General features: G+C 47.8%; 1 protein-coding gene across 8 annotated transcripts in view; it reads right to left on the bottom strand.

Moving 5' to 3' along the window:
• The window catches only part of DAAM2 (dishevelled associated activator of morphogenesis 2), a 124110-nt gene that overhangs the window by 59027 nt on the left and 41833 nt on the right, over positions 1-23250 (bottom strand). For 6 of the 8 annotated variants that reach the window (XM_045786282.2, XM_045786289.2, XM_087858217.1 and 3 more), the window contains one exon: positions 2540-2767. In XM_045786282.2, coding sequence (XP_045642238.2) covers positions 2540-2707 — 168 coding nt within the window. In that variant the 5' untranslated portion in view covers positions 2708-2767. Of the gene's footprint in view, positions 1-2539; positions 2768-17738; positions 18137-23250 lie in introns of those variants that run through there. The other 2 variants (XM_045786286.2, XM_087858219.1) reach the window with 2 other exon arrangements.

The raw sequence follows: 23250 nt of genomic DNA, 5'->3' as shown, positions 1-23250 counted from the left end.
CACTGGGTGTTATACGCAAGTAATGAATCATGGAACTTTACATCAAAAACTAGGGATGTACTGTATGGTGACTGACATAATATAATAAAAATTATTATAAAAACTGTTTATATAGTAAAAAATCAGAAAGATGGGAGACTATTAATTGAAGTAGAAAGATGTTTATGATGTGTTTTTAAGTGAATAAGGCCTGTTAGCATATAGCATATGCAGTATAGGGCCATTTATGTTTGTATATTCATATGTATATGTAAGTACATTTTATTGCAAATTATATCTGGATGCTGGGATTCAAAAAAACAAAAACAAAAAAAGTACTTTGTAAGGAGTCCTGCTCACTACAGATGCTCAATAAGTACTTGCTCAATAAAAGGGCCAAGGAGAGGAACATTTTTCATCCTGTCCTTCTTTCAAAACTCATGTGCTCTGTTGAAGAAAATGTCTGTGCTGTGATAATATAGGAAATATAGTTTTTATCTTTGTTCCCAGTTCATGGCATAAAGTTCCCAAATCCCTTGGAATTTTATGAGTGATAAAACCGACAGGAGCATCTTTCGTTCCTGAGACAGAGCTCCTAAATCGCTTGCAATTTCCTGGATGGCAGGAGCCTCTGTTCTTTTAGTGAAGCAACTCTTGGTGGGACCCTAAATACCTTCACAGGGCTGGTCACCAGAAAGATCAAGCCTTGATTAGAAGCCTAAAATTTTCAGCCCCACTTCTCAAACTGGAGAGAGGAGAGACTGAAGGTGAAGTTAAAAACCTATCATACCTACCTGATGAAACCTCTATAAAAATCCCTAAATGACAAGGCTCAGAGGGTCTCTGGGTTGGTGACCACTTTCACATGCCAGAGGGATGGTGCACACAAATTCCACAGGACAGAAGCACCTGTGCTCGGGCAGGAGCCTTACCCTTCTGGGCCTTACCTAATGTACCCCTTCATCTGGCTGTTCATTTGTGTTCTTTGTAATATCCTTTATAATGCACTGGTGGCAGTAAGTGACGTCTTTACCCACATTCTGTGAGCCATTCTAGCAAATTATCCAACCTGAGGAGAGGATCATGGGAAGTTCCGACTTGTAGCCAAGTCTCTCTGAAGTGTGGGTGACACGGGGACCTACTACTTCTGACTGGTGTCTGGGTGGGGGGCCGTCTTGTGGATCTAGCCTTCCATCTGTGGGGTCTGTGTTAACTCTGGGTAGTTAGTGTCAGCATGGAGTTAATTTGTAGGACACCAGTTGGTGCCCACAGCAAACTAGGGAATTGCTTGGTGTGGAAAACCCACACATTTGGTGTCAGTAGTATTCGGAGTAAAAAAACAAAACCAAAAACAAAACAAAAAAGACAAAACAGAACAAAACAAAACAGATCTTAGTGGTTCTAACACCGATTAGGTTCCAAATGTCATTCTATACTAGTAAACGGTTTGTTCTCTCCCATCCATGCTCCATCCTGAGGAAAGGATGAGGGTTTCCTGAACCTGAATTCAGGAACAGCAATGAGTTTCCCTGAGCCTGACGTGATGAGGAAGGTGGATAACATTTTCGCATAACCTGCATGGTCTTATCTTATAGTGGTCCAGTTATCTGAAGAGCTAGATTGCCGTAATCAAATACATTCATTATCAATTTCAAGTATGAAATCCCATTTCAAACGACATAGCATTGTTTCTCTGCTGGCTTGACTACTGGCCAACCACGAGAATGAATGACCAAGAGCTAATGGTAGAAGCACTTGTGCTTATTGCTCTATGCAGGGTTCAGCCCTGAGTCCTGGCTGTGGGCCCTGCATCCCTGATCTGGGAGTCTCCTTGGCTTTGTCTCACTACCAGACCTCCTAGAAGAAGAATCACACTTCTTCCCTATTCTCTTTGTGGTCAGAGTATAGAGTTTCACACACTCACTTTGTGAGTGGTTCTCACAAAGGTGTAGTGCTGCTCTAGTCTGAACGGGCATCACAGAGTCAGGAAGAGCTGCTATCAGTGTCAAAGACAGAGCTTCCAACTGCCATAAGCTAGACATGGGATCTAATCACCCAGCCCCGAACCAGGTGCACTGTAGGCACCTCTACCTCCCTATTTCTAGTCAATCATCCCCTTCTTTGAGGACCTGGTATCTATCTGCCTGCAGAATCCCACTTTGTCGCTTGTTCCTGTATGAGTTGAAAGAATCCCAGGGAAGTTCCAGAGAGAAGGTGTCAAGTGTTCTGGTATTCTTTGAAGCTCCTCACTGCCTTATTTCACAAAAGCCTGGACCTGCTCCTTTCATGATGGCCTAATTGCTGTACTGTGAGGTCTAGAATCCCTTGGAGACGTGAGGTAAGTCCATTCTTCTGGGGACATATTTCATGGTATCCTCACCAGTAAATGACTTGTTTCTCCCTCACAGCTGAGGTGTCCTGGGGTACCGACCCTCATCCCAAGCAGCGTTTCATAGGTAGAGATCCCGGCACATGGATCCCCGCCCTCTGTCCTGCTCTGCCTGTTCCAGAATCCCCCTCCCCATTGTCAACACCCTCCCTTCCCTGTCCCCTCACTGACCACCAGCTCTGCGAAGCGGACGTTGAGCTCCTCTGGGTTCGGGATAGGACTTGAAAACTCCATATACTGCAGAGGGTGGTTGTCCCGGAGGTTGATCTCAGGGAGGCCGCTGCCGCCAAAGCAGCACAGGAAGCCCAGGCCATGGCGGCTCCTCTTGCGGGGGGCCATGGTCACTCCAGGCGAGGGTGGGATAGTCAGGAGGCAGATGCCCTAGGTCCTCATCGTGATCTGAGCAGGAGAACAGGGAGCACAGAGGGGTCAGGCGATGGCAACCAGGTAGGCAGAGACAGTGGTCTCTGAGCCACTATAACTTCTTTGCCCAAATGTTAGGAGCACTCAACCCAACAATCAGGCCCACCCTCCCTTCTCTCACAGCTTCTTTCTGTTCCCTCCAGCTCCTTCCACCTGGAGGTGTTCCCTCCCCATCATGCCCTCCAGTGTTTCCTGCCACAAACACTTTCAGATTCTCCCTCCATGCCCCCAGAGAACAGAGGAGGGCGGTAGTCACAGAACATGAATTGTACCTTCTCCGTGACTGTACAGATGGGTATCTATTCCCTGTCCTCTAGCAGAGCCATTTTCAGCAGGGCCAACTTAATCACTAGATTCATTTTAAGGTTTACAGATGCCTGGTTTAAAGGTTTCATCCAGTGGGGAGGGAAGGGTTGAAGTAGGCTGGCAGGAGAGATAGCAAGCTTATTTTATGGCATGGCTCCTGGGGAGTAGAGAAGTCTTCAGAGACTTGCAGAGTTTTCTGTCTTGTCTGTTGTCCCCAAGCATGTTTGAATAAATGTGAAATATCAGTAGGGCATGGGTTCACCACCCATCTATCCAGAAGGAGAGGTAACCTGGGCAAGTCATCACAGTGAACCCTGAGTAAGGAAATGGGGCTGATCATTGGAACAGTGTTCAGCCAATACTGAAGGAAATCTGGTCAGATTTGTTTTCTATACCAACCAAGAACAGAGGACACCACTTTGGCCAGAGACCAAAACTCATGAACATGCAACAGTTGAGTGGTCATTGTAACAGAAAGGGTTAAGTTTTTAGCTTGCCACTAGGAGAGCCTCGTTCAATGGTGCCCCAGCCTGGGGAGAAACACTGGCCAGCCCTAGTCGTTGATGCCACATAGCATCTATATAGATTAAGCCCAACTACCCGCACATAGGCTTCCCAAAATGGTTAAAACCACCCTTGATCTCTACTGGTTCCTCAACATGCTTTCAGATAACCTGGGTGGGTTCAGGAGAACTTACCCACAACACTGCTGCCCAGCCATGTTCTCCTCATCCAGTATTTGTATATCTTAATTTTTTTTAACATAAAAAGGATTCTGCCTTTTCCCCTATTATTATCAAAGTCTGGGGTCATGATTTTTTTTTAATTATAAAATACACAAAACACAAAATTTATCATTTTAACCATTTTTATGTGTACAGTTCAGTGGCACTATGTGCATTCACACTGCTGTGCAACCATCCCTACCATATATCTCCATAATTTTTTCATCTTGCAAAACAGAAACTCTGTACTCATATAAGCAATAATTTCTCATTTTCCTCTCCCCCGAGCCCCTGGCAACCACCACTTTACTTTCTGTCTCTATGAATTTGACTACTCTAGTAGTAGTATGAGTAGAATCATAGGAGTAGAATCATACAGTATTTGCCCTTTTGTGACTGGCTTATTTCACTTAAAATAATGTCTTCAAGGTTCGTGTTATACCACGTGTCAGAATTTCCTTTCTTTTTAAGGCTGAATAATATTTCTCTGTATTTATATACATTTTGTTTACCCGTTCACCTATCAATGGACACTTGGGTTGCTTCCTCCTTTCGGTTATTATGAATAATGCCACTATGAACATGGGTATATAAATATCTCTTTATGTTTCCTCTTTCAGTGCTTTGGTATGCATACCCACAAGGGGTCGAGATATTTTTGAGTCTTGACTCTAAGCTATTTCTCCTCGATTTGGTCATTAACAGAAATGATCAGAATATACGCATGGTCTTTACCCATACCATTGCTAAAAATGTTTACCACAACAAAGATATAGACAGACCCAGATGACATAGCCACCTCATCTGGAAATGCCAAAGAACTAGTCATCAACACTTTCAGGGAACAGTCCTTCCACCAGCTTGGAATCTATGAACCCATGCTCTTATCTAGCCCTCTTTTCTATAAAGATATCATATGAGATTTTTCCTGAAGCCTTGTGGAATTTGAAATATGCTAAATCTAAGGCATTCCTTAGAATAGAGCTCTAGAACCTTATCAGAAAAGGATACGGATCATAACTTGTTCTTAGTGAACCCAAGGTAACTTCTAGAGAACATTGCTTTATTTCCTAAACCCTAACAATCTAGCTAGTAACAGTCTAGTCTGATCAGACCTCTCCGTAAATCATAATGATTTTCATTGTCATTCTAGAGCTTTTTATTGGCTCCATTCTATCTTTCTTTATAAACGTTGTGATGGGCTTTTTAATAGACCCAGGAGAGCCTCAAATAACACACTGAGGTGGCCTTTTATTACTGGTTATCTTTTTTGTGTGTGTGTTTATATATTGGCTCTCCACAGCTATAGTGAAGATTTCTTGAGGGCAGAGGCCATGCTTCCTGCTTCTTTGATCCCCCTCCCATTTCTGTAGCTAATAAAATGCTTTGTACTTTGTGGTGCTCAGTAAGTGTTTCTAGATCAATTGGAAAATGGCCTGTGCTTATAGAAAAGACAAGCCCTCATCAATCAGTCAAGAAATATTAATTGAAATCTCTGACTCCTAGCAGTTGATAAGCAATCAGGAACATTTATAAGGGATAAGGTGACAACCCTGAGGCTGGAGATAGGGGAAGAAGCCAGTGGGCTAACTCAGCAATCCTGGTACATGGTGGTAAAGACCTAAAATAGGCTGGCAGCTGAGAAAAATGAAAGAGGAAAGGAGGCTTTGGGGGTTTTCCATGGGACTTGATAGCCAGTAGCCAAGAGTAGGTGAGACAAAGCTCTGGTCTCTATCAGGCTTAGTAAAGCACGAATTCTGCAGGCAGATTGGGGTCAATCATCCTGGGGTCATCTGCCCATTGTCAAGTTTCGGATAATGCTGCAGAGTACAAACCAAGTCCCCTTTGTTTCTTCAGCCTCCAATATACAGCTGCAGCTGGTGGAGAGGCTGTTTTTTCAGGGGACAAAGCATGAAAAGGACACTCCCAGAGGCCACAGTGAGGCTGAGTTAAAAGTATGATGGGGTTCAGGGGAGGGATGGGCTGATGTCTGGGAGGACTTGTGAACTTGCTTCCTGCCTTCACCTCCTCAACTTTTTGCTCCCTAGTCTCCCTCTTTGTCTGTCTTTGCTCTTGAGCCAGACGTTCCTAGGAACAATCAGGAGCAGGGGGCAGGATGGGCATACAGTTGGCACACCCTATTACAGTCTCACACCAGCTGTTTACAACCATGACTTCTCTGATTAGTTGATGCCATGCAATACTTGTCATTATATACTCTTTAAACATCTTCCCTGGGTATGGAGAGTGAGATGGTGTGGCCTCAGGAGGATGGGAGATGGAGATCCTGACTTTCCGAATAGGGAGTACCATCCCCACAGAGAAGGGCCTGACCACCAGGGATACTGCTGCATATTTGCCCTTTTAAGGGACAGCTTCTCTGACCGCTCCCCATTATGCTGATGCTCCTGAGGATGCCCTACTCCCAATGACCCTTTCTTAAGTCTGTCAGGGCCCCACTTGAACATCCAAGACTAAAACCACAGGCTCTCAGCTGGAACACATGCTGCTTTAGAGCATAGATCAGAAAATTGAGGTCAAAAGAGGAAAAGTCTTATCTGAGGTCATACAGCTAGGGACAGAGCTAGGATTGAAACTCAAAATGCCAGTGTTCAGGCTGCAGTCTAGGGCTCATCTTCTCATGTCAGCGGCCCCTTTCCGGAACCATCTTCTCCCAGTCCCCCTATTATTTCACTCCACCAGAGAAGACCAATCTCTACAGCTTCGTTTAGAAATATCTCCAGTCCTGAAGATGCTGTCTGGGCCAGAAGAGGGTTACAGAGATCCTGAAGGCTTCCTTCTTCTCCACTGTGAGGAGAAGGGCTTCCACCTCCCACTGTCCCCATTTCTTGCACATCCCATTCTAAGGCCTCCTTCACCCCAGCAATCTTCCAAGTCAGATGACTGGGATTTGACTTCTGGCTTTGACTTCCCAGCTGGGTGACCCTAAGCACATTTCATAAGGTCTTAACCTCTCAGAGCCTCAGGTTCTATGACACCAAGATAATCACAGCACCTTCCTCAGTGGGTTGTGGTGAAGATTCAGTGCAGTAATGTAGATAGGATGTCTAGAGCACACTGGGCACTCTCTAAAGGAGGCCAGCACTGATGCTGTGATTTTGTTATCATTACTGCCAGCCAGACAATGCTTGCCTTGCCCAGACAGAGCCTGTAACTATAAGCCCTCTCTAGGCACAGCTGGGACCACAGAGGCCTGGCATTGTAGGAATCTGCCCCGCCTGATTTAAGAAGCCACCCAGTTTTGCCTTTGGCCACTAGTGAGTCTGGACCTGAGGGGCTGGGTTTTTCCTCAGGCTCTAAGCTAGCTCTTGTTGGAAGGGGAAACCCTTGTCCCTGACCCTGGGCAGGGAGTGGAAAGGTGAAGGGGGCCAGAGTGTTCCTTTCTGCAGCATCACTTCACAAAGAGAAGCAATGGAGGCACCCACCTCAACAACAATTGAGGAGCAATATGGAAAAATGAGAAGCAACCAGAGAACAAAACCCAGTGGACTTAAACTCCAGCAGAAGGCTTTAACCCACCCCTACCACCACCCACTTTCTCTCCATGAAAATTCACTGAACACCAACACCTCCGTGCACTCCACATCCTGTCTCCTTGCCCCTTCCTCTTCTCCCTGTGGGATCAAGGTCTTTCCAGGCCTGTGAATCCCTAAACATGGACTAACTGGCTTAAAAGAGCAAACCATCAGTGAGGAAATAGCCCAGCTGTGAGGACTGTAAGGCCCTCTTCAAGGGTCTCCTCCAGTCCTCTGGCTCCTGCCAGACTTCATCTCCTTATTCTTACATTCTTCCACATCATGGAGAACACATACCTAACTCAGGAGACCGGGGCTAGTCCCAGCTCTGGCACAATGTAGATGTGGATTGGGGGGCCATGGTTTTAGCCTGTCTGGGACGCAGTTTCCTCTCTGTGCGATGGCAGGGCTGGGTCAGCCATACTGTTTGGCTTGATCCCAATCCCAAAGATTTCCCCAGGGGCTCTCCTCATCTGCACTGAGCGCCCCTCCCACATTCCACCCCAAGCCAGGAAGTACTTCCTATCACGTGAGTGCAGTACTCCCATTTGGTTTGTAAGGATGAAAAACTAACACTTAGCCCCAAACTGTGGCCCTCTATACACAAGTTTTTATACTAACTAGGACTTCAAAAATGCTATATCATCAATGCTTGTTCCTAAGTCATAAGTAAAAGCAGAATAATTTTAATTCTTGAGATTTGGTGTCGACCAGAGACTGGGTTCTATTCACATTTCATCCCCATTACAACTCCCGTGATAGGTGGCATCATCTTAAAGAAGTCATTAAAAGACAATGTGTGGTTCAGAAAGGTTAAGTAACTTGCCTAAGGACACACAGCTAGTCAGTACCATGGATAGGACTCAAGCCCATGACTGCATGACTCTAAAGCTGTAAACCACTAAGCCACATGGCACATGCCCAAGGAACACAAGTTTAGCCCTGTTCAGAGCTTTCTCAAGTGTTCTATAGATCCAGACTCAGTAATTCATGATTGAGCATTCCCTTGGAGCTGAGCCAAGTGTTTTCATAGCTCTGCAATCTCATGTCAGCCTCACAAGGACTTTGTGAGGTCACTATTACTATCCCCCCTGACAGATAATAATATTGAGGTTTATAATGACATTACCAGCAGTTACATGGCTTGTCAATGGCGCCCATCACTGCTAAGAGGCAGAGCAGGAACTCACAACTAAATATTCTGACTCCAAGCTCAGTTCTCTTGTTGCAGAACCAAAGCTGATTCATAAACCCTGCCTTTAGCACCTTGGGCCAATGCTGTGACTTTGAAGTATTCAAACTGTCTTTTCCTGTCCCCTTCCCCTACCTCCATGCATGGGGGTAATGGGGACAAGGATATGCTACGGCCACTTCTAAAGTGCCTCCTAGGAGCCAGTCACTGTGCTGGCAACATTCTGCTTTATGTTTTATTCCCCCCAACCCTCAAATCACATCACCGTCCCTTCCTGGTGATGACATTAAGACTCCCAAAGTTCAGGCAAATTGCCCAAGGGCCACGTCTTACAGGGGAAGGGACAGGCCCTTGTGGATCATGATGTTGCATTCAAACAACATGCTTTGAACCAGCTTCTAGCCTGTGGAGGCCATGCTGGACAGTGGGGTCACTCTGGTGGCGAGGACATAAGAGCAAATAAGGCTTTGGCAGCACGAAGAAGGGGGACCTGGTGTAGCCTGGGTTGTGAAGAGATCAGAAAAGGCTTCCAGGAGGTGGCACTGAGCCAGTCTTGAAAGAGGTGAGAGAACTAAGGCAAGGTACAGAGGCAAGAAAAGCCTTTCTGGGCAAGCGGAACAGCATAATGAGAAAAAGCATGGTGTGTACAAGGCCAGGGCCCTGACCAGTGGCCTATTCATTTGTGGCTAAACTAATAGGCAAAGGGAGCCAACAAGGAATATAAGGACCTTGGCGTGACAGCAGAGCTCAGGCATTCTGGGGAGCCTGCTCCTTTGCCCCCTCTCTCTACCAGGTCCCCTGGGGCCCAGGTCTGGGAATGGGGCCCAGGACTCCCCAGAGATACTGCATGGAACATAAGGAATGTGAACAATTCCCTGCTCCACAGGCCAGAGAGTCCTCCCTATACACTGACCCTTCGTGCGTCCCTGCAGATCACCGAGGAAACAGCCCAGACACAGGGCCGTGACCCAGGGCTTAGCTCCCCAAAGAAGAGTCTGTGCTTTTCCATCCCAGGCCCTCTGCCCACCCATCTCTCCCCTGCCCACCTCTACCATGCCTGTTGCCCCTTTAAGGCCCTAATGACCATTTTTCGTGGGCAGCAAACAGGCTTGATAACCCTATCTCCTCCTGCTTCCATCCTGAATTGTGGACATCCAACTTGACCCTACAAACTCGGTTGGGTTCTTTTCAAATGCTATGTGCTCTGACTACGGAACTCCAAACAAGTCACTCAGCCTCTCTGAGCCTCATTTTCCTCATCCATAAAATGGGGCAATAACAACATCACATACCTCAAAGAACTGTCATGAGAATTAAATTAGCTCCTATTTGTAAAGTGCTTGGAACAGTGTCTGGTAATAATAAACACCAGCAAGAACTCTACAGATAAGCTACTGTAACAATTAGGAAGACCCCTGAACACTGACTGTATGTATCACAGAAAATTCACTCTACAGAAGAATGAATCTGGCATATTCTGACAGGGGTTGGCAAATAATTTAGGGGCCAAATTCAGCTCATTTTTGTAAATATGGTTTTCCTAGAACACATCCACACCCATTCATGTAAGCATTGTCTACAGCACCTGGCCCTTTACAGAAAATTGGCTGATTTCTGTGTTATTAGCTTGAATCATATGTAAGTGACCGTATTCAATTATGCTTAGTCTACAAAATAATCAATTTCATGTGGTTCAATTTAGCGAACGATACTGGCTTATTATGTGTCCTACTGCCTTGCCTGTTAAAATAGAAGGCTGTGGTCTAAATCCAGTGATTCTAATCATAATGAAGTTACAGTCATCATCCATTGAGCGCCTACCATGGTCAAGGGTTATCTCAGACTTTCACCACACCCCTGCAAGGTAAATATGACCACTGCACCCCCCTTGTACAGGCAAGGAAATCTGAGGCTCGGAAAGTTACGATGTGTGAACCTCGGACTTGACTCAGGTCTATAGACCCCACATCTGGCACACTGTCCCTACACAGTGCTCCCCAAGAAGCTGCTGGGAATGAGACCCATCTAATTAGGAGAGGACACGGAGAGCACAAAGGCCCTCTCTTCCTCCCTTCTCTGCTGGTCCATTTCCCAGTGCTCAGACTCCATGGTTAACGGGGCCCTGTCCCCTGTCCTGTGACTTCCCTGCCAGCCTCAGGACAGTGCTCAGAAGCATCTGACTTGTAATGAGAGCCTCTGGCAGGGCTGGGGAGGGGGCAGGGAGCACTTTCAAAAATAAGCAAGCTCTCTTTCCAGGACTGGGGGAGCTATTTTTAGCAGTTGCCTAAATTACGGTTTTCCCCTTTGCTCTGGGAAAGGCAAAGAAAGCAAAAGTAAACTGTCTCAGCCCTAGGGTCCCCTCCGTGCAGGCTGAGGAGTGGGAGATACAGAGATGGGGAGAAGGGGATGAAGAGAAAAGGGGTCTTTCTGGGAAAGCAAAACTGAAAATTCCCCAGCGTGACATTTCTCTGACTTGGGGGTGTTGTGGGACAGTTGTGGATTTTCCAATCACTTTTCTTATTTTGAGAAATGATAAAGAGAACATAGGTTTCTTTGTCTCACCAGGGTAGAAAACAGGGAATTCATTGCTCTCCTTTGTCCCAGTCAAGCCTGTGTTCATTCATTCATCCATCTATACCCTGACTGGCCATCATGTACAAAGCAATTTTCTGGGTGCTTTGGATGAACCAACATCAAATCCTAGCCCCACTGGGTCTACAGTCTTGCCGGGGAGGCGTGGGCATAAACAGGCCCCGGGCCTAAGCACCCAGGATACCAGGGAGGGGAGGAGGAGGAGGCCTGGGACAGCAGGGAGGGAAAAGGGACTTCTGGCTAGCGTAATCTGCAACGTTCACCAGTGGCAGTGAACCTGAGTCTCGGAAGAAGGAAGGATGTTGGTGCATCTCATGGGGGTCCAAAAAGTCATTCACAATGAATGGTGTGTTAGAGTGTCCAGAAAAACCCCAGGTGAGCAAGAGGTGAAGGAAGTACAACTGACCTTTGAACCACACGGGCTTTAGGGACATGGACTCCTCCCCCTCCCCCCAGTAGAAAATCCACATACAACTTTCGACTCCCCCAAACGTCATTCCTAATAGTGAGAACCACGAGAGATCACTTCTTGCTGCTCTTCACCATTTACCGAGGAGAGGAATTGCTCACGCAGAGATTAGTGTCGCAGTGTTTTCAGCAGACACAACACTTGAGCTCAGCGCAACGGCAACAGGAGGTGGCTTTGAAATGATTGCAGCAGTACAACGCGCACGACCGTTAATTCTATGAGGTTCTGATTTAATATGGGATCTTTCATTTGTTCACATTTCTCTCAACTGTGAATGGCGCCACGAATGGTCTGTGTTTGTGCAAGCTTTGGTACATTTTAACTTTTTATGATAGATTTGTGTCTATTTTATGGCAGCATATGATAAAACAGACTAGCAACTTCAAAACTTATGCACTCCTGACCTACCTAACTTTTTAATGTTTTTCGAGATTTCCAGGTTGTGTAGTTCATCTGCAAGTTTTTTTAAATGGCAACAAATCTCCAAAAAATTTTCCAATCGATTTATTGAAAAACATCCACGTTTAAGTGGACCCTCGAAGTTCACGTGTGTTGTTCAAGGGTTAACCATTGTTTTCCATGGCTGAAATGTAGGACTTAGAGAGGTGCAGTGGGAAACTAGATCGGGGCCAGATAAAGGAAGGCCTTGAATGCTGGGTTAAGGAGGGGGAAGCTGCTGAAGGATGGTGGCTGGCTGATAGGAAGGAGAGCTTGAGCTGGGATTCAGATCAGAGCTGGGATTTATACAGGCAATTCCTGGTGGTCTGGATGGAGGGCATTATAGGAAAGAAGGACATCAGAGAGAAGATGTAGACAGCAGCTCTGTCTGAGTAAGAGTTAATGAGGCCCTGGACTGCCAAGAATGGAGGGGAGGGGATGGATGCTGGAGATGTCACAGAGGGGTGTGCACGCCAGCACGTGTGTGAGCTGATGAGGGGGCTTTGGCAAGACATGTACTGGGCACAGAAAACAAGGACTTGGGCTGAGATTGAGTGGGAGTGATGGGGAGCTCTTTGGGCAACAGCTGTGAAGTAAAGGAGAAAAAGGAATTTCAACACCAAGTCTCTGCTACCCATTAGAGCCAGAGGTCTGGGGCTCCCAGCCAAAGGGAAACCACCCTACACGTGACACGGGTCACCTTCCCCCTCCCACTTCCGGGAAGCCAAGCCCCTCCTCTGGTTCACACAGATGGTGCTGTCCTTACTGAGAGGGTGCAGGGGAAAACGGCCTACAGATCCTGCCTGCGCACTCCTGCACCAGAGCACCTCCACATGCTGAGAAGCCACACCACCCGAGGCAGCCCAGGGCGGGGAGAAGCTCCCCACTGTCCACTCCTTCTGGTCCTCTTCTCCTGGGGTCCCGGCACAGAAGCATTCTGTCCCTCGTGAAGGCAGAACCCCGAGGTGTTGCCAGGGCCAGTCAGCCCTGGGACCCCAGCTGGGCTGTGCACATGGTCACACTCTGGACCCTGGGCTGAGTCTTCCTCAGACGTGGTGCCCCCTTGTCATCCTGCTAGGCCCTCTCAGGGTCCTGCCCTGTGCGTGCTTCAGGGCTTCGCTGCACATAAATCCTGGACCATAGGACCATTCCATCTCTCCAGGGTAGGAGGCAGGGGGCGGGGAACAGGGCCTGGGGAAGGGGAGAATAGGAACTGAGCCGACACCTAGAGGGCAAGTGTGATTGAAAATGTACACCCAGGTGACCCCTCACCTGCCCTCACTCTTGTTTATACAATTTCCTCTTTGCCTTCATTTATTCTAATAAATACTCGTTGTGCACCTAAGTACCTTGCTAAGGGCTGGAAAAATGCCATGGTAAACGAGAGCTCGGTTTGGTGGGGACGGGAGACAATCAAGCAAGTCAACATAACAAAGCGTGGACATGGTTAGAAGTACAAATGCATGAGTGTGAGGAATATTGGTGGAACTCCTTCCCAATGGGCATTCTACTCCACCCTGAGCCCTCTGCTCATCCTAGCGGTTTAGCGGGGACATCCTATAGGAGAGTAAATGCTGGGAATAATCAGGGAGCATCCAAGATTCAGGGCCGGATGCCCATCCCAGGGCTCATAATATAATAAAAGACTGAAGGCACCCAAACTACTGAAACATAAAGGATTGATTAGATAGACAGATGGACATAGAGACATATCCAAACATGTGCACGCACACACACACACACACACACCCAGACACACACACACCCAGACACACACACACACCCAGAGACACACAGACACACACACACACACACACACACACACACCCAGAGACACACACACACACACAGACGCACACACACACAGAGACACACACACATGCACACGCACACACACAGAGACACACAGACACAGCAGCCTAAAATGATTATACTTGGGTTGCTGGAGTTTGGGGTTATTTTTCTTACTTTTCTGGATTTTTCCAAATTTCCTATAATGAGCATTTCTCCTTTTCATCAGAAAAAAAAATGATGTTATTTTTTAAAGAAGATAAACCCTAGACTGCAGAAGAGGAGGCTTACATAATATAATAAAAAGATATTATTATATTTTTTTAAAAAAGGATGTATCCAGACTGGGTACCTTGAAAGAATGTGCTGTGATCTGAACTGCACCTATGTTTTGATAGAAGATTCCTCTTGTGAACCCCAAAGAATAGAAATAAAGGCATGCAGTGAGATGATGTAAGTAAAAAAAAAAAAAAAGATTGAATCCGGTCTCTGCCCTTGCAGGCTACCTGGGACAAGAGACCGTAGTTTCTCCGAACCTTGTCGGTAAATGAGCAGGGCAAACCACATGCTCTCCAGAGCTTCTTCTGCCCCTGACACTAGGCTCTGTGCCACAGACTACATGAAGAGCTAAATGATGCTAGTTCAACTGGATCCTCTCCCCTGAGCTCCCATTAGTTCATCAGTCACTCATGTGCTCATTCCTTCAACCACCACTGTTGTCAGCCTCCCCCCCCCCCATGCCTGGCACTGCTTTTGGTGCTGAGGGTGCAGGGTCAACTAACAAGACAGACACAGCTTCTCCCCTCATAGAGCTAGGTCTCCCAAGCTCAGGGTCTCCTTCCACTGATCTTCTCTTCCATCCCTTATGCCCTATCTGTTAATGATGCTTGCCACCACTTTTCCAAAATGCCTTGGGTATGTGTGTTTCATTCCCAAACACCACACTCCAGACCTGATCCAATCCCATGTAGTCTCATGCTGGGCCCAGTGCTGACCCCACATGTCTCCCCCCTTCTCAGCACCCTGCAAACAGTTTTGGACTAATGCCTCCAGGAGCACCTGATTCTGCATCTCTCGGTTCGGCATCCCTCAGAGTCCCCAGTCCAAACTGAAAGCCACCTGCTTTAATTATTAGGTTTGGCCATTTGGTGGGACTCACAAATTCCATACCAACCAAGCCTTGAAATCAGATCTACACCCTACACGCCAGTGAGGGCATGGAAGAACTGGAACCCTCTTGCACCTGCTGGTGGGAATGTAAACTGGCATAGCTATTATGGAAAACAGTTTGACCATGTCTTAAATGTTAAACATACACCTCCATATGATTTGGTTATTCCAATCCTGGGTATTCACCCAAGAGATATGAAAGCATATGCCCCTATAAAGTCTTATTCATGGATGTTCATAGCAGCTTTATTTGTAATAGCTCCACACTGGAGGCACCCAAAGGCCCATCAACAGGTGAATCCATAAAGAAGTTGTCTAGCTATCCATATAATACAATACTATACTATTCATCATTAAAAAGGAACTATTGATACTACGTGAGGATGGAGCACAAAATAATTATGCTAAGTAAAAAAAAAGCTAGAGGAAAAAAGGATTCATATTGTACAATTCTGTTTATCTAAAGCTTGAGAAAACGTAAACTAATCCATAGTGACTAAACGCAGGTGGGTGGTTGCCTAAGGAGACAGTGGAAGGTAGGCAGGGAGGGGTGATTTTTAGGGCATAAGGGAACTTTTGGGGTTGACGAACACGTCCACAGTCTTGATTGTGGTAGGGTATTCAGAGGTATATACATAGGTTAAAAGTTCATAACAAATGATGAACTTCAATTACATAAGATTATTGTACGTCAATTAGACCTCAATAAAGTTATGAAAAACAAACAAAACAGGTCCATTTATAGCCTCAGATCATCAAACCACCAACGGCTCTGGCCACTACAGCTGGGTACTCTCTAGAACGTTACTAATATTATATGCTACTGTAAAGATTCTAGGAAAAACCCAAGACCTGGGGTTGGGGACAAGGAATCCCCCACCCCAGACCCAAACCTCAGCTGGTCTGGTCTCATCTTTTAGGAGGCAGGGTAGGGGTACACTGTAAAGAGTATATGCTCTCAGTAAGCCTGTGGCTATATTACTTAGTCCCTAAGAGGCTCATTGCCCTGTGGGCACACGGATGCTGAAACCCACTGTGAGCACCAAATGGGGGGTACATATCATGTGCTCAGCACAGCACTCAGCACATCCCAAGCCCTCAAATTCTGTTCCCTCCTCATCTCCCAGCCCCAGGCTGCCCATAGTGGCGGCTAAGGTTCAGCACTCAGACCATGAAAGCAGGAGAAGCTGAGGGGCTCCCAGGAGTTGAGCGAGGAGGGGTTAGAAGCCCAGTGAAATGCAAACAGGCGCAAACCTGATTCCATGTGGAAGTCTCTGGGGGGGAGGGCTGAGTTGATAGCAGCCCAGGACCTCTGGGTGGGTAAAAATAGGGCACTCAAAGCCTTGGTTACAGTCCTGGAATTTGTTAGAAGCAGAAGAGATGCTGAGGGGGGTTGAGAACAGTGGCGAAGACATGGAGTTTTCAGGACAAGGGATTAGGAGGGATGTGGATTGAGTAGGGTGGGAAGAGGGAGATACTTGACCCTTGTACACTACACAAGCAGGGATAGGAAAGGCCCAGAACTGACCAAAGAAGAAAAGGAGAGAAGACATTAATGTGTGTGAGTGTGTGAGAGGGTTTGACTCTGTGATGCGGAGGTGGCCGTGTGGGCTGGTTATGTGCAATATGTGTGGTGTATGTCTTTGTGTATGTGTATTTTTGGTGTGTATATATATGTGCTCATCTCCAGGAAACAAATACATGGGAATCTACTGACTTTCAAGAGTCAGCAGAAAGAAGACCCAATTAGCTTCCCAAAGTACAAAGCAAAGGAAAGAGCAATACCACTGAAAATCAGCGCCCTTAGTTTATAAGGAGCTCCCCAAGCCTACTAGTCAGGAAGTGTTACCGTGGGGAATGCAGCATCCTGCCTTCTGTTCCCCGTGCACCACACTGCGCCCTGGGGGGAGAGACCCCTTCCAAAGATGCCTGTACCTGCCAGGGACCAGAGACCAAACATTCACATTCATCATCTCATTTCATCTCAAGACTAGCCAGTGTGGTCAGGATTTTTGACTGAAGAGGACACTGAGGTTCAAGGCCAAGAGGGGATGACACCCAAACTGGGGTTCTTTCCTGTGACACACCATCTCATTCCAACCCAGTTTCAGTTCCACTCCAGGTGTGTGCACATACGCATACACGTGGATGCACGTATACGTGTATCTGTGTTTGTGTGCATATATATGTACGTCTAGCAGATATAACTGGGTTTCCTTTAGGGATATATTATAATAGGGCATACACCCCCTCTGCCTCTGCTATTTGACATGTATCCCCAAACTGTTCCATGCGCCACACTTTTATAAGATAGATATCCAATACATTTCTAGAAAGAAGGATACTAACATTCACTAACAAAAACTAGGTTGGGCTCAAGCTTTCACATTTATTTTTACTTAATTATCCTGCAAAGATGATATTGTGATCTGCATTTTTACATATAGGGAAATTGGGGCTTGGAGATGGTAAGCAAGCTGCCCAAGTTAGTAAAGCTCATAAACACGTGAGTCTCAGTGTGATTGATTCTGAAACCCAGATATAGCCTTCCTGTGGCACTGAGATGGCAGGGTGTGTAAACAGTCAGCACCCCCACAGCCACGGCAGCCTCCTGCGGTGCCGTCTCTTCCCCATCACCCCATGCCAAGTCTCAGGGGACAACGCAGCACTACTAGTACAGAGAAACCCTGTCCCCAGCCACAGACAGCAACCCGGCCCATTCTCTTACCACATACACTGAGTCACAGAAGGATCCAGGCGGCCCCTCCTCTGCGCGTGAGCTGGGCACCCTCAGAAGGGCCCCCTTCTTGCCTTAAGGCTCTCCTGTTGTTGTCCTGAATCTTTGATAAGTTTTGAACAAGGAGCCTTGGATTTCCATTTTGCACTGGGCCCCGCAAATCATGCAGCTGGCCCTGCCCATCTTCTCCGGCAGCCAGCTCAGGGACTCTTTCCCAGGAAGAGCAGCCCAGCCAGCCACTCCCTGTGTGTTTCCAAAAATGTTACCCACAGTCCCTGAATGGTCAGGACGGAACAGAGACAAGTTACTTTAATCGGGAGTGGCTTCCTGCCCAAATGGCCTTGATGGGCAACTCAGTAACTGCTAGACTGCTCCTCACCCCACCTCTCCTCTGTATCCCGCTTCACCCCTTCATGACACCACGTCCCCTGGTTTCCAACCACGTTGTCCTTCTCCTCTGAAATGCACCATGGCTCACTGGTGCTCACTGAAATTCCCAGAGAGCATGGACATTTCCACTCATATCCCCAATTCCCCCCACGGGGCTCTTTGAGCACGCGCAGCAGGAACATGATAAGAGTGAATGGGTTTAAATAAATTGCAGTGTTTCCTGAATTCTTGACCCTATCATAAGACATATCAGTGTGATATCACATTACACATACACAAAGATTGTATGTCTTTCTGCAATGGGATAGATACTAAACGCAAGAGACTTGTGTTAGTTCCAAGTCTGCTCCTTCTACATCTGGGCTCACAGTATTTCCCCCATCCCATTGTCCCCAAGCCGGTCTCTGCATCCTCACCCTCCTCTCCTCCCCCTGCAGGTCCCATCCTCTTCGGGAAGCGTTCCTGATCATCCTGACCTTCTTGAGCTCTCCGAAACGCACTGAGCACTCTTTGCTCTGTTGGGAGGACACTTCATCATATACCACTTCGTGGCACCCCATGTTATTTGATTTCTTGTGTTAACTTAAATTTTTTACACCAGTGAGCTTTTCCCCTTATCTAGGCTCTGAGCTCCACAGGAATGGTTCTCGGCACAGAGCCATGTATGCCGAAGGTCCTCTCCCCGATGGAAAGACATTGAATGACAGCGAGTGGAAGTAGGGTAGAAAAAGAACAGAAAGTTATTAATTCACCCAGAAGTAAATCCTCATGGCAAACCCAATAAACTCAGATACTTCGATCCTTTCTCTTCTGGAGTCTACTGGAGGTCAAAGGCATCCAGACCTTGGCCAGACACCCTCAAGAGGTGTCTCAAGTGGCACTCAACAAGAGGCAAAGGCATGCGCCTTTATAAACCCGCGTGGTTAAATCCCATCTTGGCATTCCCAGACAAAACACAGGACATTTTCATTTCTGTTTGTGTCTATTCGCCATCTCCTTCCTGCAAACGAAAGGCATCTTGCATAAAAGGCGTAAGAGATGTTTTTCCCCTCTATGCTTTGAGGAATGGGATGGTAATCTTCCAGGGGAATGGAGACCCTGGCTCCAGGACTTGAGGCTCTAGAAGCCAAGCCACCCCTCCCAACAGCTACAAGCCCCGGGAGCAGTCTTTGTGTGGACTCTCCCATTTCTAAACTCCCTTTGTTTGACCTTAATGTCCCTGCAAGCTCTGCCCTGATTCTCTCCACCAAAGGGGCTTTATTGACTCGGCAGGGCACCTCATCTGCCCCCTTAGTGCCCAGGAATGGAGGCCCATGACCCACCTCTCCCTGGAACCACACTTCTGGGTACCCTTCCAGAGGCCCTCTAACCCGTTCGCCCTCCTCCTGGGGTTTCAGAACACTGAAATGCTGACACCAGGCCCCACACTCCAGGCTGCTCTCTTGCCTCTGATTTCAACCAGCTGCTTCTCTCTGTCTGGAGCAGCTTGTCTCTGGCCCTCCTCAGGCTCCTGGCCACTCACAGGGCAAGCCCCACTCCCTTCCCCACAGGTGTGGCTTAGGCACCCCTCCCTGGCATCCTGCATCTCTCCCACCATCAAACATCAGACAGAGCTGCTCTTGCTTCCTGAGCTACAGTCACTGTCATGGGGCTGTGACCTCTTGGGGTTGGGGACAGTGCCACACAGTTTATCAGGAATGTGCACCGAGCCTGGCACACAGCAAAAGTGCCCAGACTTTGCCAAGGTTCATATCTCAGATCTCTGTCCTTCTCTCTCAGCCTTCCTCCCTCCAGACAAACCTTCCGTGTCCCTATTGCAGACTAGTTCTGTGACGGTCACCCCCAGATCCACCTCCCTGCCGTCTCCGCCTCCATATGCCCAGCTCCCCACATCTCTGTTTGGCTGTGCTCACACAATCCCACCAACTTCCTCTCAGAGGGACTTCATCTCCCTTCAGACCACCCTGGCTTTTTTCTGTGCAAGATGCCACAGTCCTGAGGTTCAAAACTACAGAATCATCCTTAACTCTTCCTTTGTCTGCAGCACTGCTGCCTGCCGGCATTTTATAGGCTTATCTCAGTTCTCACAACAAACCCTTAGAAGTGGATATTCGCATCCTGATTTTACAGAGGAGGCAAGGGGGGGGGGTCTCCAAGAAGTCAAGGGACCTGCCCAAGGTCAAGGGACCTGCGCAAGGTCGAGAGCACATAATCCACTGAGCTGGGATCAAAGGCAGATTTTGACCATTTGTCCAGAGCCCCTGCTCTTCCCCACAGCACATGCGTGCACACCTCTCTTCTCTACTTGATACATTACCCAATCACTCTCGACACCCAGTCAAGTCTACCCAGAAATGCTTCCTGTATGAGCCCTTTGCTCTGCTATGGGGACGCTCAGGCCCCACTCAGACACACAGGGTGCAGCTGTGTGGTCACAGAGTCTGGCTGGCAGCTCCGACCTCGCCTCGCGCTCACTCAGTAAGCAGGTACACGCTCTAAGCTCGGAACGGGTTCTTCGAGGCACCACCCTCTCTTACAGGTGTGGTTGATCCCCAGGCCAGGCTGAGGCTGAGCCTGAACCTTTTCTTTGGGATTCCACCTGCGCCCTGCTCACACCCTCTGCTTGGCCTCAGGCCCAAACCGCCAATAAGCTCCCTGCTAGGAGCACATCTGGGTTCTCATCCATCTTCCCTCAATTTAGCTCTTGGTTCGCCCACTCCCAGCAGATCTCCAATGGCAGCGCATACTAAGGGGCTTAGCAAAGATGCAAGTTCCAGGGCCCTGGTCTCAGAGTTTGAGTCAGCAAGGACCCAGGAATCTGCATTCTAACAAGCTCCCCGAGTGACCCAGGATGCAAGTAGTTTAAGTCTCTCTAGGTTCTCGTACCTCCTCTTACAACAGCATCTGTATCAACTTTCTTCACAATTCACCCCTTCTTTCCCAACTTGTGATCAAATCCTCCAGGTCTCCCCACACCTCATTGTCCTGTAGAATCACAGGGTACACTGGAAAACATCAACGCCTGATCCCAGACAGAACCAACTAAAACAGAATCTCTGGGTGGATGTCAGGGAGCCAGCAGGGTGAGCAGCTCATCCCGCTTTACCCCAGATTATCCTGGTTTTAATAATGAAAGTTCTACATCACAGGGGACCTCTCAGTCCTGCAAAATTGAAACAATAGGAACCCCAAGGGTTCTGGCATTTGTAAGTCTCCCTAGGTGATTCTAATTTGCAAAACACTGGACTACATCTGGGTTGAGAGATGTCTCTCCCACTCAGCCAACTGCCTGGGGGCATTCCCTAAAGCCAGAGTTCACCTGCCTTTTGTTTTCATTTAACTTGGGTCATTTTAGGATGTGTCTCTAGACCAGCAGCATCCCATTACCTGGGAACTGGTTAATGAAAAAATGGAGCCAATCCTAACTCATTTGCTCTTCTCTCAGCAACAGTAGATCCTTGGCAAGCCCCTACAGAGAGCCAGTGGCACTGACCGATTTGAGTGAAGTGGGGTTTAAGGAGTTAACTGTCAGGCAAGAGAGGGCTTGGTGGTGGAGGTGGTTTGACTCTGGGAGGTCAGTCCCCAGGGAGCTGCAGTGGTGCTCAGAGGGGGCTTGGCTTTGATTCAGATGCAACAAGTGTTTACTGACCACTAACTAACCAGCTGGCTTGTTCATGCCAGTTCATTAAATTCAATACTAACTGTCAAATACATGGTGTTGGGTAAAACCTGCCTCATCTTGCTGGAGCTCAGGACCATTTGAGAAACTAAAGCACGAAGCTGAGAGATGGAGGTCACAGTATCAGCCATGCTCTGATAAAGCCGTCCAAGTATGTGGCTTTACACCTCTGGCCCAATGGACTGCCTGATATTCCACCCAATGAGGCCAGCTCCCAGGTCCTGTCACTGGAATAGGAGGGTTGTCCGTGGACCTCCCGTAGGAGACGGTTCCTGACCTCATCTCCCAGAACCGGCCAGATGCACCCACCCTGCAGAAGATCCCAGAAAGGGGTGAAGTGTTGGCAGGCCCAGCTCATAACTTCTTCTAGAGTCACTGGTTAGGGATGCCTCGCCTCCTCCCTTGAGGAAGTGATTGAGAGGATGAGGTCTGAGAGCAAACAGCCAGGGCTGTCCCCTGCCTTCTGTCCCTGCATGTTAGAGTCACTCCTGTCCTCACCCCCACCCCCCAGAGATGCTGGCCTGGTCTGGGGAGGGGCCAGGCACTGAGGTTTTGTCAAAGTCTCACAGGTGATGCTAAGGTGCCATTAGGACTGCATAACCACCCAAGGGAGATTCTCTTGTGGAAACGAGAAGCCAGGGATGTCCTCTCTAAGGGTCGGAGCGTTCCTATCTCACAACCAGGGAAACCAGTGCTCAGGAATATCTCACCTATGCCCAGAGCCAGCAGACGGAACTGTAAGGAGGAGTAATGGCAGTGAATGGATCTGCTTCCTCCAAATATCGGTAGACTTGGGGGTTTTCAGCCGGTTGGGAGCCAGATCAGCTAAAGCAGCAGCTCTAGAATCTCCTGGGGGGGCTTCTTAAAATGCAGCTCACTGAGCCCCACCCCCTGAGAGTCTGATTCAGAAGGAGGGCTGTGTAGCTGTGGGAAGAAAAGACATAGGCCGATTTGGTCTCCAGCCACGGCTCAGCTTTGCCGCCAACTAGCAGGATGACCTTGCCTGACTCACTCAACCTTTCCGAGGTTGTTTCTTCGTTTGTTAAATGGACATCCCAGCAGCAATGGCCACATGTGTTTCTCAGGAACTGACAGAGGATATGGAAAGCTCCTCGGGTGGTACACGGCCCATGGTAGGAATGGGGATAAACTGTAGATGTTAATTATTATTTATAGATATTGTTATTTAGGGATGGCTCCTTTGAAAAGACTGGGAGGAGGTTTTGAGTGCAGGCAAGAATACCAAGAGGCAGAACACCAAGGAGAGAGTGCGCCAAGTCTTAGAGGATGCAGGGAGGGGAGCCAGAAACGGAGCATAAGCCCATGCACAGAAGTGGCAGAGGGTGGGGCCGGCTGGAGATCTGGCTGAGAGAGGGGCTGGTATTCAAAGGCACCCAAAATATAACTTCCTTCTCTTCAAGCTCATAATTTACT

The sequence above is a fragment of the Ursus americanus genome, chromosome 32, assembly GCF_024610735.1.
Source record: "Ursus americanus isolate L20-20 chromosome 32, mUrsAme1.1.p, whole genome shotgun sequence".
Lineage (NCBI taxonomy): Eukaryota > Metazoa > Chordata > Mammalia > Carnivora > Ursidae > Ursus > Ursus americanus.
Note: the sequence above shows the minus strand (reverse complement) of the source record. Positions and strands in the feature narration are given on the sequence as shown.